The 15,733-nt window shown below is 42.8% G+C and overlaps 2 protein-coding genes across 2 annotated transcripts in view; one reads left to right on the top strand and one right to left on the bottom strand.

Moving 5' to 3' along the window:
- rptor (regulatory associated protein of MTOR, complex 1) overlaps window positions 1-15,733 on the top strand; it is a 209,177-nt gene that overhangs the window by 7,104 nt on the left and 186,340 nt on the right. The window lies entirely within an intron of this gene.
- LOC103384285 (neuronal pentraxin-1) overlaps window positions 13,841-15,733 on the bottom strand; it is a 5,667-nt gene continuing 3,774 nt past the window's right edge. Inside the window, exons 4-5 of the mRNA XM_017034964.2 lie at window positions 14,294-14,440; window positions 13,841-14,111 (exon numbers count right to left, since the gene is read on the bottom strand). Of these exons, the coding sequence (XP_016890453.1) occupies window positions 13,875-14,111; window positions 14,294-14,440 (384 nt within the window). The 3' untranslated portion in view covers window positions 13,841-13,874. The remainder of the gene's footprint in view (window positions 14,112-14,293; window positions 14,441-15,733) is intronic.

Genomic DNA, 15,733 nt, shown 5'->3' with positions numbered 1-15,733 from the left:
GTGTAACAGAATTCGTCATCATCCTATGTACGGGTCAGCCTACATGACACACAGGCCCCCCGTGGAGGAAGTCCAGGACTTTTATTTTGAATTTCCTTTCGTTTTTTTTTTCTCTAAACCTTTTGACCCACTGGTCTCCAAGTGAATGGTTTTCCTTCTATTTAACCTACACTTCAGGTTTTTTTTTTTTCATGCTACTTTTTCCGTCTTCTTCTTCACATCACCCAAGGTTAAAATAGTCGTCAAACTTATTCTTTCAAGACAGACACCAGCTGCGAAAATACAAAACTTCCGCTTCCTGAAAACGCAACAAAAACGTTCGTTAAGAACACTTGGCTAGATCAATTTTCTTTTAGCTTAAAATAACTGAATACCCATAAATAGTCCATGTTACATATGATGACAACTGATGCATAATTAGTCAATGTTGCCTTAGATGTAGCCGTAGATGTACTGTTGCTTGAAAATATTAACATATTAAATAGGCAGTTTGGAGTTGACATTTAAATCTAAAGTACAGCAGATTAACCTTTGCAAAAAGCACTGAAACTTGAAGCCAAACGGTAACTTAAAGAAACGCTACTGAAGCGTAGACGTTAGATAAAGAGTGAAGAGCTTAGTTCAGAAAAAGCTAACTACACACGGTACAGGTAATGTCAGCACAAAAATGTCAGAAATATATATATATATATATATATATATATGTATATATAATGGAGAATTTTGCACTGGAAAAGTGTTGACTCATGCTAGCAGAAATAGTAACAGTTATGGTGGTTATCAATAATATTACAGTAATGATTTCCCGATGTTCATTTGTCCGAATTAGTTCAATACTGGCGGACAAGATGGCGCCGGTGTGCGTGGCCTGCCGTCAGTCACTGGCTGCTGTGTAGTGTGTATTTGTGCTGTTCTTTTCGATTGTTGCTCCTAATGTCGACCCACTGCTGGTGTGTGGGCGCCAAAACACTGATGGATCTTCGATCTTTTTGCCGAAGATCCGGTAAATGTCGTTTATGGTAGACGTGGAACTTTTGTGACGCTTAAGGCTTGTCTGGGTGTGTTCCTCCACGGTGCGTGGATTGATGCATGGCTAGTACCTGTCATCTTACCCGTATGATATGTTCCAGCCCCGCGGCCCCGCTGCCCTGGGGCAATTTTGCCACCATCCATCCATCCATTTTCGTCCGCTTATCCGTTACCGGGGTTGTGGGAACAGCAGTCAGTGAACCTTCCTGTGGGTGGTGAGTCCACTGGAAGGTACCAACCGCCCTAACCGGGATTCGATCTTGCCCAGGAGGTGAACCCTGGGGTTCCACGTCCCCGTGTTTTTTTTTTTTAAGGCTTCTGTTTCAAATGTCTGTATTGCCCACTCCTGTCTGTTTGTGAAAACTTTCTGCGTCTGTATTGCCCCCTCCTGTCTGTTTGTGAAAACTTTCTGCACTTTTATTTATTTTTTATATCTTAACAAGGTCACTTCTACTAAGGCTCTTATCTCACTTCCCTCTAATGATCCCTCAGTCTCTGTTTGAGCCTGTCACTCACTGTCCTTTTAACAAGAGATTGTTTACAAGTTGAAGCCCACGGGCTCTCCAAATGATGCTGTCCCTCCTCACCTATTTAAAGAGGTCTTCCTCACTGCAGGGCTGTCGGAGCGTACAATTATAAATAGCAGCCTTTCTGCAGGTGTTTTCCCTGGAAATGGTAAACAACCTGGTCTGGATCCTGCAGTTAGAGCTCATTTCAGGCCAATCTCATAAACTACTTTTCCTCTCCAAAATCCTCAAGAAGACGGTCAACTAACTTCCGATGTGGTTTTAAAACACGGCACAGCACTGAAACGGCGCTTTGTTGTCCTCGTGCTCTTGGATTCAACCGCCGCGTTTGATCCTGAGGGCCGTGAAACTGAGCAGTGGGCGGGCATGGTGGTTCAGGTCCTACGTGACAGTTCCAACTTCCTGTGTATCTGTTGGAGACTTTGTATCTTTCTCTGCTCCTCCCTAATGCGGGAGTCCCACAGGGCTCAGTCTTAGGCCCTATGCTTTTTCTTTTTTTTTTTTTTCTACGTGCTTCACTTCGGCTCCGTACTCAGGAAACATTTTCGTTGTTGACGGCCAAATCTGTGTGCCCGTACTCTACTGAGATGTACTGAGGACATAAAGGCCTGGATGGCTCTTAACAGGTTATGGTTTTTGGTGGTACCACTGGGACCCTGCCAACAGATCTTGGTACATTAAACCGACCGTCACATACCTTTGGATTCAAATTGACTTGGTATTATTTTAGTTTCTGCATCATTATACACCTTCCCGCACCTTTCGGGGTCAGCACATCAGCTGCTCAGGAGGGGACGCAAAATTATGGAACGATCTGTCCTGAAACATTAGCTTCTTTGCTGTCTGCTTTTTTTTAAAACCCACTTCTTCTCCTTGGTTTGTTTTGGTGTGTCTTTTTAACAGTGCCATGTCCTATTCTGTACATCGCTGTGGTTGGATTGATATCTGTTCCTTGACAGCAAAATCACTCCTTAATGAATGAGTGATTTTCACTGATCAATAAGTCAAATGGGTAAAATGTCAAAAAGTAATGAAGACACATTTGAAACATGGGAGCAGAGATTTAAAAAAAAAAAAAAATTAAGACGTCTTCCTTAAAGAAATCTGACATTTCAGAAGAGTGTAGTTTCCATCTTGGAATTTTTTTACTTAGAATTTTTGATTGAAAACACAGTAATTCCGCAGGCTCCACCATCTGTCCACGTTTCCTCTGATAAACATCAGCTATTTGTAAATTTTTTTTTTTCTTCTTGATGTAACCTTTTGAATGAGAGCATGACTCCTGGACATCAAGTGGACGCTCCCCCTCCTCCCTCCTCCCCCTCGTTCCTCCAGCTTCCTCTTTGACATCCTGTTGTCATGCGTCACACATACATATTTCATTGGACGTCCATCGGGGGTGGGGGGGGTGAGTGAGGTGAGGTGAGGCGAGGCCTGAGCCTATTAATAAATCAAAGAAGCACCGGAAGTGGAACTGTCAGGGATGTACCATGGAGCCGCAGCTGCTGCTGCTGCTGCTGCTGCTGCTGCTGCTGCTGCTGCCGCCGCTGCTGTCAGCTGGTTTTTAAATTACCAATAAAATGTCCAAATTCATAAATAAAAATCGCATCGGAGCCGGAGGAAGGCTGGGAGAATCAGAAACGGAGGCAGGAAACACCTGTGAGGCCACGGAGCCACAGGTGAGCAGGTTCTCCTGTGAGGAGTTGAGTGGTACCGCAGCAGGGGTCCTGATCAAACGCACCCACTTCAAAAGACTTCCGCAGCCCACGCACTGGACTGAATTGTCAGCCTTGTCCAGCTCTGTTTGGTATTCCCACTTGTATACATATTGACTCTGACGCTTCAGAAAGTGATTTTTTTTTTCACTGAAAAACTTAAATTTTTTTTTTTTTACTTTTTAAAAGTTTGCGTCTGAGGCAGGGTTCCTCTTGATGGGGGGGGGGGCANNCCCGGCTAGAGTAAATTGTAGGAACTGTTCTATGAAACCTACGTATTTAAGTTTGTAAAAAAAAAAACCCAGTACAATGAGATTTCTCTAATGGATATACATATATAATAATTGTATAGTTTTGATTAATCACAACTTAATCAAGTAGCCATTTTTTACCTGATGTTTTTTATATATATTCATCTGATGTCTGTACCTGGATGGTTGTAGCTAACATTTGCTCTGCTGTTTGTATCTGGACTACTGTAGCTAACTTTAGCTCTGGTGACTACATGGATTGTTGTAGCTAATGTTAACTCTAGAGTGATCATGTCACTGCCCTATCTGCAGTACCTGCCCGATTTGCAGTATGGCCTTTTGCGCATGTGCGCACTCGGTTGTTTGCACCTAGACTGCTGTAGCTAAGGTTAGCTCTAGTGACTAAGCCCAAGAATGTTGTAGCTAACGTTAGCTCTGTCTTTAGTACTTGCACTAATGTAGGTAATGTTAGCCCTAGTGACTGACCCAAGACTGTTGTAGCTAACATTAGCTCTGTCTTTAGTACTTGCACTGATGTAGCTAATGTTAGCCCTAGTGACTGACCCAAGACTGTTGTAGCTAACGTTAGCTCTGTCTTTAGTACTTGCATGAGCTGCTGTAGCTATTATTAGAGCTCTAGTGACTGACCCAAGACTGTTGTAGCGTTGTTGTTTATACCTGGACTGTTGTAGCCATTGAAACATGTTTTTGTGATACTGTTGGCTTGCAGCGATGCGTGGCGTGCTAATAAAACTCTTTATTGCACAATTTTGGAAACAAATGTGCTCCATCGGAAGATTTGATATATAAATGTTCACCTTTCCTCCTCTGCTGTTTAATGTCACGACTCCATCAGTTCCTTGTAGTACAGATGATGTAAGTGACACGTCCACCGTAATGACTCCACTAGATTGAAATGTCAGTCCTTGGTCGGGCCAGGTTCCCTTCACTGCCGCAAATCAGATTAACATATGAGAAATGTTACCACGAACGGGTAACAGCGTAGATCCAGTGAGTGTGAAATGTCAGAGTGTTACAGAGCATCGATATCTATAAGTGTAGTCAGCGGAGCGGAGACAGTCGCTCAGTCCTTCACGTGAAGCTTTAAAGATCTTACACTGACTGTCTCTGTCTTCATAACAGAGATGCAGACAAAAGAATCAATGGACGCTAATGGGACGACAGGGAGGCTAATGATCTGATCACACTCACACACACACACTGACGCATGTGTCAGCTGTGAAAGATGTGATATTTGAGTCACTGGTGGCAAAATGAGCTTTAAGATGACTCACCGTGCGTGTGTTTGCTTCTCTCTGTGTGTGTGTGCGCGTACGTTTTAATTGTTGTAAAGGATACACGGCTGCCAAGCTTATTTTTACTTCTAATGGTCTTCCATCCACGTCTATTTATGGTCAGTATTAATAGAACAGGAAGTGGTTATTGTTACATTTAGCTCAGCGACTGAAATTTAGCAATGCAGGTTGTGAAACAAAACAAAGTCAAATTTGACTAAAACAAATGTAAACTTACTTAAAAAAAAAGTGGAGTAATTATTTATAAAGTAGCCAGTATATAGCAGGTAACAGCTCAGCAAAAATAGAAAGAAAAATAAATGAATGAATTAAGAAAGATAAAACACAAGAACTGGAAAAAATAACTGTAGCACTAAATCAATTTGGTCGGATACAAATATAGAAAAAAAAAACTTCTGTGTTGAGTCAATTTATAGCCAAAAGTTATGTTTGTAAAAACGTAGACCACATTACTGCAAAGAAAATGTTGTGAGTTAGCAAAAAAGTTAAATAGTGAAAAGTTAGCTTAAAATTATTACCGTGAGAACTGAAAGTTAGCCAAAAGAGCCACACCTAAAAAAATAAAAAAAAAACCTTCCCTGGAACTCGAACATTGTTTGCACCTAGACTGCTGTAGCTAATGTTAGCGCTATTGACTGAGCCAAGACTGTTGTAGCTAACATTAGCTCTGTTGTTTGCACCTAGACTGCTGTAGCTAATGTTAGCGCTATTGACTGAGCCAAGACTGTTGTAGCTAACATTAGCTCTGTTGTTTGCACCTAGACTGCTGTAGCTTATGTTAGCGCTATTGACTGACCCAAGACTGTTGTAGCTAACATTAGCTCGGTTGTTTGTACCTGGACTGCTGTAGCTAAGGTTAGCTCTAGCAACTGACCCAAGACTATTGTAGCTAACGATAGCTCTGGCGTCCCGACACCTAAGTTAAGTTCGCAGAGATATTAGCTGTCCTGGAGGAGACTAAAATGGCCCCTATGTCTGCAAGGCTGGAGACAAGACTTCTGTTAGAGAGACTTTACGTCCAACTCTCAGACCTGACCAATAGAGCACTGAAGCCCAGATCATATTGGAAACCTCGTTAGCTTCTCTGCAGTCTTTCCGCTGACCCTGCTGATGTGTAAATGCCACATCTTTCACCTCCTGCTGTCTCCTGATGACAGGAAGAGGAGGAGGGGGAGGAGGAAGAGGAGAACACAGTGGAGATAAGGCACAAAGATCATCTGAGGTGACAGAACAAAAAAAATCAGTTCTCCACTCCCCGGTTGTGGGCTGAAGCTCAACAGGAAACAGAAATAAAACAAGTTGTCAACAACTTCATGGTTGCTGATATTTAAAGGAGCACGCGGTCCATCAGAAGGCATTGTTTTTGCCTCTTTTTTTTTTGTCTTTTTATTTGGTGCAGAACATTGTCATCCAGAACCTGGTATCACATGTCACTGCATTGTCACCTCAGCTCTGAGAAAGAGGAAGTTCTGCAGTCTGTGAAATCAAGCATCGCCCCAGTCTGTGAGTGAGTGAGAGACTCCTGAATTAATGACATATCAGCACAGGTGTCACGTCTTCATCGTCTCCGCTCGATGAAGAGTCAAACCACGACTACAGAATTATGAGAGTAATTGAGTACTTTTTCCTTATTGTTACCATTATGTAGTTTTAAATACTGCTTCCCTTATATACAGGTATACTGTACATATGTAGAAGGAATTTCCACCAGTGGAAGAGTGGGTTGTGGTTTTGCCGTACAGAAGGTGTCCTCAAACTCTGCTGCCCTTTTTTTTTTTTTTTTTTTTAGACAAGACTTGATTGAACTTTTGAAAATCTGTAGTTCCTTCCAATGGTATTCTACCTTGATCAAATGAAATAGAGTATAATGATAGATAAGTATCGACGTAAGGCGTGTGAAGTAATAAATTATATTTATTTATAACGTATAATTGAGTCCCCTATTCAGAAATTTAGTGTGTCTTTGCGACCAACAGAGGGTGCCAAACGGGAGGTGCCATTAGGGATTTTTGCTTCTTCTGGGAATCAAACCCAGTCGTGCTAACTACTGCGACCACTACTGTATACAGTCAGATCCTTATTGTAGCAGTCGGCTACATAGTGTAGCAGTTAGCACGCCTTCCTCGGCTACATAGTGTAGCAGTTAGCACTACGATGACTGTAGTGCTAACTAGTCTTCTCTCCTTAGCAACAACAACTGCTAACACATCGAATAATGACTCACTGTAACTAAAAGCTAATTTACGAATTCATTGAAACACAAGTTCAGCTGATGGAGAGATCACCGAGGATCTCCATGAGTTTCAAGGACGGAGGTCCGTTAAGTTTGACAAATTTGATTTGGGAAGTTGAGGACGGACCAAGTATTTATAAAGGATTAAAAAAAACCTTCTTTCTGAAGCCTTGAAGAAGAAAGTTTTTGTAAAGATCTTAATCCTACTAAAGTAGGACAAAGATCTCCTGGAAGAACGTGTTCCCATCGTCCCAGGATTCCTGCATTGCCAGCAGAACATTACATAACACCACAGACATTACTAGCAGAGCATAAAACTGTAAAACACACACGCGCGCGCGCTAACGTCTTCACCGAGTTGTTCTCAGTGTCCTACAGTCTCAGGACTGTCCTAATGTTCAGGTCAGTAGTAGTAGTCAGAGTAATGGCCAACTACTTCATGCAGTACTGACAGTACTGTGTGATACTGGAGCCCAGGTGGTTAAACCTCACGTGTCAGAGACAGACGATGGTCCTCCAGGTGTCCTGGATCTGTTTGGGTCCAGCTGATTTAGATCCTGCGCGGATCAAAATTGCATCGTGAGGCAAGAAAGCTTTGTTTGGTCTCAGGACTGAGCAGCACTGTCTGGAAGGGAATTATCTAGAGGGAGCGGGGGCGAGATTGCGAGTGACCTCACACGTTGACGTTGACGTTCGGAGTTAGCACAAGAGGCGCTAATGGACGCCTATTCATTAGTCAGTCATTAGCTAATGATAATCATGTGGCACTGGTGCTAATCCCACAGAGCTGCGGAGAAGTGCGTGGGTGGGTGCGGGGGGCAATCCCCTCACAGCAGCTGTCGGGTCTGACTCATGTGAAGAACAGATTTGTGGACGGACGGACGGACGGACGGGGGAATTCCTGTAGATCATTTCACTGTTATTAAAAACTGAAATGACGATTTGTTTGCTCTCATTTTTCCGCAAAAAAAAAAAAAAAAAAAATTCAAATCCCAATCCTGTCTCTATGAGTAACCAACAGGAACACAGTACAACGGTTGAATTAAATCCCAAAACTCTACAACATGACAAGAGGAGTGACAGTAACTACCGTATATTTGGCTCAGGTTCATATTCTGATTTGAAAAACACCCAGATGCAGCTTATACACCGTCATCGTTGCTAATACTACTACTGCTACTATTACCGTAATGTCCCGTCTATAGGTCGCTACTTGTTTCACACTCTTTGAACTCTTTGGATTTTTACAGGCTAACGAAGTTCATACCGCTAGTGATCAATGACTTTTCTGGTAGGCTACTGTGTGTTATGCTAGTAGCGTAGGTCTGTCTGTGAATGGCTGTGTACGAGAGAGAGAGAACGGTGGCCAAAGTTGAGCTCAGTTGTCGCCCTGTCATGTTGAAGCTCTGTTTATGTTCTGTTGTGGTCGGTGTGGCTCATAATAAAGACCCCCAACTTCACTGTTTCTGCTGAGGACCAGCACAAAGTGAAGGGAGTTAGCCCCAGAGCTAATGTTAGCTTCAGCCCTGTAGTAGATCACCAAGTCTCCCCTGTGCATTCCAACTCAGGCCGGGGCACCAAATCAGGAAGCTAACGTGTAACCAGCCGTGTTACAGGCACGGTTGGCTGAAAAAACATTTATTTAATTAAAAGTAATATTATAAAGTAATAAAGTAGTATTATTTTTTTTCCTTTTTAAACTTGGTGGGTTCGGCTATATTCAGGTGCACTCAATAGTTCGGAAATTACGGTACTTCTACTACTACTTCCACTACTAGTACCACTACTTCTACTACTACTTACTACTTCTTCATTCCACAAACAAAGGGAAATTTACCATGTGAGTCTTTGCAAGCGACACAGGCTTCCACAGGAGGCGCTGTTTAGTCATATGTGGTTCTTCTGGGGATCGAACCCAGGACTTTCTGCTCTTTGCTAGCCGCTACCACTATTACCACTTACTCCTACTACTATCACTACTACTACTACTACTATTATAACTGGTGCTTTGTAGACGCTGCGTCCTCACTGCAGTTCTATGTCGTTCTGCGCTCACGTTCAACTCTGTCTTGTTGGAAAGTAAAGTTTGATGTTTCCAATTAAATGAACCTCCAGTGACTGGTGTCTGTTCAACGACTGGACAAAGTCCCTGATAAAAACCCTGAATACAGTGTTTTGGGTGGGTCTCAGCCAGACTGGACCTTGTCCAATCATCTCTCAGCTGCCTGGTATTTCTATAATTGTAATTGGCTGTTGAAGCACAGTGTTCTGGGATCCATCTGTCAGCGTGGCACAGACAGCTGCTGCAGGTTTGCATATGTGTGTGTGTGTAGGTGTGAGTGTGAACCTGGTTTAGTAATACTCATGGGGACATTCTTAGGGCAAATACAATTGTTGGTCCCTTGTGGGGACCTTTTGCAGGACCCTACTGAAGAAGAGAGTGTCTCGACGGCCAACATTTAGTTTGAAATTAGGATTAGAATTAGCGTCGGATTATAGTACGGGATGAAGATCTGGTGCATATTTGAAATAATTCTGACTAGCATAAGAGCCTACTTCCTTCTTTAATCTTGCGTTCAACTCCAGAAACGTATCTACACACCCTTTCAGATTACAGATACATTTCAGATACCATCAGCATTTAACACCATACATCATTAAAATATAGTATAACGGTAACAACATGTCTTTCATACCAATCATCAGCCATTATCAGCGTTTCTCCAGACTTCTTTTCTTATTGTGATCCTGTCGAGTCAGGGCTTCTTCCATTACTTGCATTGCCAGCAAAATTATAATAAACGTATTAAAAAAAAAATCACCATTTTTTTTTTTTAAATCGCACAAAAAGATTTTTTTCACATTTTGAATCATTCTTCATTGTCACGGCCTCAGTTCTTTTCCTGGGTACGTTCTGAACCGACGTACTTTTAGGTATTACCTAACTCATGACTGTTAAATTCATCAATTTCAGTACTTTCCCTGCTCCTCTCTTCTGAATTCAAATAATTCTACTCTTCACTTCTGTTTTCTGAATAATTTTAGGTACTTCTCCCTTTTCTTTGACCTGCGTCTAAACATTTCACATTATTTTATATCTACTACTTTTGAACCTAAATAAAAAAATCTTATTTATTAACCTACTTATGTGGAGGAGGTTTCGGGATTCGAACCTGTAACCTTCCATGCACTGGCAAAATTTTAGTTTCTACACAACAACCTGAATTATTCAGCATGATATAACATGAAAGTTTCTGTCGTTTTATAAAGATCCCAGATAAGTTCTTGATGATGATTGTGTTTTTTAGTCGTTATTTATTTTTTTGTTTTTCAGCTTCATCGAAATAGTTTGGTTTTGCTTAGTGTTGTTGGTCTTGTAGATTTTTTTCACGCCTGAATTTAATCGGGATTCGAACCTGTAACCTTCCATGCACTGGCAAAATTTTAGTTTCTACACAACAACCTGAATTATTCAGCATGATATAACATGAAAGTTTCTGTCGTTTTATAAAGATCCCAGATAAGTTCTTGATGATGATTGTGTTTTTTAGTCGTTATTTATTTTTTTGTTTTTCAGCTTCATCGAAATAGTTTGGTTTTGCTTAGTGTTGTTGGTCTTGTAGATTTTTTTCACGCCTGAATTTAAATTTTTGTTCTTGTTGTTTTTTTAAAACTTGGAAATTGATGGAATTTCAAAGACATTCTCCCAAATTTGTCGTGGCCTGTTTGTTGTTATTGTTGTTGTTGTTGTTGTTGTGCAGCCCCTCCAGTCCAGGACGGGAGAAAAAAAACAACAAACCAATTAGAAAAGCGCAGGTGTCCACAGTGAAGGGCTGTCCACTGTGTAACATCAACAGAGCCTGTTGTTCCGATGTATTGCTTTCACCACTCGACACGGCGCTAACAGATGTAACGTCTCATCTGAATGCAGCCACCGTCACCCGTGCCGTCTCTCCAATTCCAACGCTCGCCGCTGCGGCAACAGGTCGTCTGACCCGAGCGATAATCAAGGTCGAAGCCTTGACTGCTGCAGTGGGAGTTTAAGCTGCACTCACTCCGGGCAGACGGCTGGGAGTCTGATGTGACGAGGCACTTTTCCTCCCGCTGAGATACTTTAGTGCTGGAACTGCATCTCACAGCAGCAGCAGCAGCAGCAGCAGCAGCAGTAGTAGAGTTTCTGCAGTCAGCTAAAAGTGACACACACTGGAAAGTACACACACGCAGACACGCAGCAATGTCAGGGAGTCAAAGGGCAGGGCTTCAAATGCCCCGTCACACCCTACGTTTTTGTGGTTTCGTCAGTGTCGGCTCCTTTTCAACCAGGCTTAAAGAGTGGACTTTGTCTTTGTCGTTTTTTTTAATATATTTTGCAGCAATTTTTACTTTGTAAAAGTGAATCACTATTGAAAATAGTCTTATCTACGCAAAAACCTTTCAAATCTCAGCTGTAAATTTAAAAAAAAAAACTAGCTAAAGATTAGTTCGAAAAAAAACTTAAGCTGGGATTAAGAAAGCAAGACTTAAAAGTTTAGTTCAACAAAGCTTACCAAAATATGAATTAAACATTCAAGGAACAATAACTGAAGTTAGATTATATATTCGTATTGAGACGTTTACAATAAATTAAGGTAACGCTGCTGTAAACTTCACGAAGACGGCTAAAGTTAGCAAAGTTAAAAGTACAAAAATATAGAATAAAATGGCTGAAGATTAGCCATCGATAAAAGTGAGGCATAAAATAGCTATATGATAGCCAAATGGCTAAAATTACATGCAAATGTTTTTGTCACAATATAGAATTTAGTAGTTAACCAAAGTGATGGCAATAATTATCAAGGTGAATAAAAATACACAGAAGTCCGCTTAGCGCTAGCTGACTGTTAGCCATAGCTAAAACTGTTGGAGAAAAAATGCGCAGAGAGAGCAAAGAGTAAACTCAAAAGTGAAGGTAGGAATGTAGAGATTATCAAACGCTAAAGGTAGCCACAAGGTGGTCGAGGTCAAGACTCCTAAGATGTAAATGAAAGTGGACTCAAGTCCGTTTATTTAACCACTAAGCCAGCACTAAAAAAATAAAAATATTTAGCTAAAGATAAGCTAAAAAAAAGCTAAACTTTAGTAATAAAATGAGTGGACATAAGAATTAAAAAAAAATGCTTTTAATTTATAAACACAAGCTTGAAAAAGAAGTCAAGTAAAATGGCAAAAAGAAATAAATAAAGAAAGAAAGAAAAATTGCAAATAAATGCCAGTCATTAGCCAAAAAAAAAAAGTGAGCCAAGAAAGAGGTGAAACAAATGTTGCCAAAAGTTTTTTCAATAGCATCAGGGAACAAAACTGAGCCGAAAAGATTAAAACTGACCCTGAATGATTTCACGGGGCCAAAGAGTCTCTGCTAAGAAAAGCTGATTCCTCCTCCTGCCCCGCACCTTCATTTCCGCGCGTGACCTTGGCTGCCTTTGGAAATCTCATTTATCCTGCAATTATCTCGCAGTGACAGGAAGTAGAGATGTTGGATGAGATCAGCAATTCCTTATCCTGCAACCTCACCTCCTCTGTGTGTGTGTGTGAGAAAGTGTGTGTTTGTGCTTGCGCTACGTCTCTACCCTTCCCGGGACAGAGCCTTTCATCTTCTACAAAACCCAGAAAACCAGCGATGCGCTGTGATCTACAGTATCACAATTTTATTAGAAAAATTAAATACTTCATCTCTCAGTTGTGCCATGCTTGGAGCATATAACAATACAGTAAAAAACCCAGACCCGGAGAAGAATAGTAAAGCAGATTCCACTGATGCTTCCACAGCACTCTGTCATTCATGCTGTTACTATACAGACACTGCAACATTCCTAATACAGAGTTGTACAAACACCTGCCAAAGTACGAACCGGACCCGAATCACATTTACCAAAAAAACCAAAAAAAAAAAAACAAAAAAAAAAAACAAAAAAAGTCAAAAGTCAAACCGGCTCAGAAACGAAAAGCAACAAACACCGAAAGATCGCAACTGAAAAATTTCCCAAACAATGTGAATGTGCTGAATTTCTGTACCAGCCCAAGGCACCCGGGGTGGTGTAGCAATATTGGCAAAGTTAACGACATTCGTACGTACGGAGACCACTTAAAGCAAAAAAGGGGGTGATTTACGACTCGTGCCACTGTCTGACTTTGTAGCGTCCTCTTTCCTACACGAGTCCCCTCCTTCCCCCCCCCCCCCCCCCTTCCTCTTCGTCAGTCACAGTGCAAGTTCCGGAGGGTGGAGGGCTGTTCGTTGGGGGTTTTTTTTTCGATGAAGGGACGGAGGTGGGAGGGTGGTTAGCTGTACCACATCAGACATCACTGCAGAGCGCCGAACACAGAGAAGGGCTGGGGGCCGGGGGGCGGGGTGGATGGACGGACATCATGGATATAAATCCTCGGTTGTTTGGTGAAGTGTCTTAAGTTCCTGGCGGGAAAAAAAAAAACGTTCACGTGTCCGTTCAACTAAACTCAATCTCAGAGGAGCGGGGACAAAACCGGGAATTTTCTCACTTCTCGCAACCATCTGGACTTTCTTTTTCTGTGCTCGTTCCCTCACGATGAAAAGTTGTTTTGTTTTGCACACGAATGCCTAAGAATGACGGCGATCCTGGACTTCAGGCCGAGCCACGACTCAAACGTGGTCCCTAACGAACGTCGAAACCAAAGACCAGAAACGACAGAAAGCTCAAAAACACGGAGAGGCACTTTTTTTTTTTTTTTTTTCTTTTTTTCAAAAAAAAGGAAAAACAAACAAACAAACAAACACCGGAACGGCAGTTCTCTCAGTTGAGCGAGCGACATGGCTCGAAGGTCCATTTGGTGGCTCCGCCAAATATTTCGATGCTGCTCTCCGTCCAGGAGAACACGTTCCCGCCCGGTGCTCTGCTGTTGCAGGTGGCCAAGTTTGAGATCTCGGAGGCGGAAAGTTTCCTGTTCCAGATGTTCAGGTTCGCCAGGTCTCCCACGAAGGCTTGTGTGGCGTCGAAGCTTCCGCCCAGTGAGTCCTGGGGGAAGGAAAGAGAGAGAGGATTTCAAATGATACGAGAAACAGTCATGAACTGGAACTTTAACTGGTCATAAACAACAGCGTACAAACATTGGTCAGATTGGTCATTATTCTTCCTCTCCTATTCTATCTTTTATTCTACTTCCTTCTTCAACTTCGGTTTCTTCTTGATCCCGCGTTTCACAGTTCAAGAACCTTGATTGAAAATGAGCGGTCGTGGAAAGGGACTCGGGCAAAGTCTTGCGTGATAACATCCGGGGAATCACAAAACACGGCGTTGGTGGAGTGAAACGTATCTCCGGCCTGATCCATGAAGAGACCCTTGGTGTCCTCAAGGTCTTCCTGGAGAACGTGATCCGTGATGCCGTTACGTACACCGAGCACAGTAATATGCTCTGAAGAGACAGGGCAGCACCCTCTAAGGATTTGGAGGTTCTTTCTCTTCTTCTTCTTCTTTTTTGCACAGTTCCTACATCGACTTCTTCCCTTTTCTCTTGATAATGTAACTTGGTGTTTTGAAAAAAAAAAGTGTTATTTTCGAGCTCCAAAATCTTATGTAATCCCGTGGTGACAGCCAGACTGAGGGCTGGAGTTTTGTTTCCACTGGATCATTAACTCCGAGGAGCGCTACATTCTGACGTAGCGGTCACTCCGAACAGCAGCAGGCTCGTGAGGAGCGCTACATTCTGACGTAGCGGTGTGTTTTACAGTTTTTTTTCCCCATCAGCTGTCAATAAAAGGATTTTAAGACCAAATCTTCTTCCAGTTGCTTCCTTCAAGGACCATCTGCCTCCTTCTCCCATCGCTTCGCCTCCGTTACCCTTCGTCGATTCATCCACGTCTTCTTTCTCCAAAAAAATCTTCTGTGCAATCTTCTTCTTCGAAAGTGTCAATCTACCTGACACGCAGGGGCGGACCGCGGGGTGGGCCGATCCCTGATGCTGTGATCCTGGGGATCCTGTCTGGAAGCTGTGCCTCAAACATCTCTGACGGTTAATGATTTTCCCGTCACGTCTGTTGACAGCAAACGTCAACGAAAGGTTCATCGTTCCACTGTGTGGAGTAGAAGCCAACGTAGCCCCGTTAGAACTAGTTCATATTTTTGATGAAATGTATCTTCTATCCATCCATCGATCCATCCATTTTCATCCGTTACCAGGTCGCGGGGTGCAGCAGTCTCTATGACCGCCACCCAAATCACACTGCACCGTACCAACCCCCCTGAACCTTCCTTTGGTTGGTGAGTCCACTGGAAGGTACCAACCGCCCTAACCGGGATTCAATCTTGCCCAGAAGGTGAACCCTGGGGTTTCCACTCCAACGACAGAGACATTTAATATTCTAGAATGCTAGAAAGGGTCTCCTTTCTCAACCTGAACCCAACCCCCTTAAAACCCCCCCCCCCCCTTCCCCCCTCACCTCCCCTGCGCCCCCCCCCCCCCCCTCTTCTTTCCCCCCCCCCCCCCCCCCCCCCCTCCGGGGGGGGAGCCACTGCTACCAGCCAACATTAGCCACAGGGACCTAATTAACACAACATAAATTATGGGATGCTGATAAAGCAGTCACCGGTGCCATTGCGGGGCAGCGCGCCGCTGTGCCGGCTTCCCCCGCTCACACAGCAGAGCGACATGGCCG

This window comes from Cynoglossus semilaevis, chromosome 9 (genome assembly GCF_000523025.1).
Source record: "Cynoglossus semilaevis isolate Cse_v1.0 chromosome 9, Cse_v1.0, whole genome shotgun sequence".
Classification (NCBI taxonomy): Eukaryota; Metazoa; Chordata; class Actinopteri; order Pleuronectiformes; family Cynoglossidae; genus Cynoglossus; species Cynoglossus semilaevis.
Note: the sequence above shows the minus strand (reverse complement) of the source record. Positions and strands in the feature narration are given on the sequence as shown.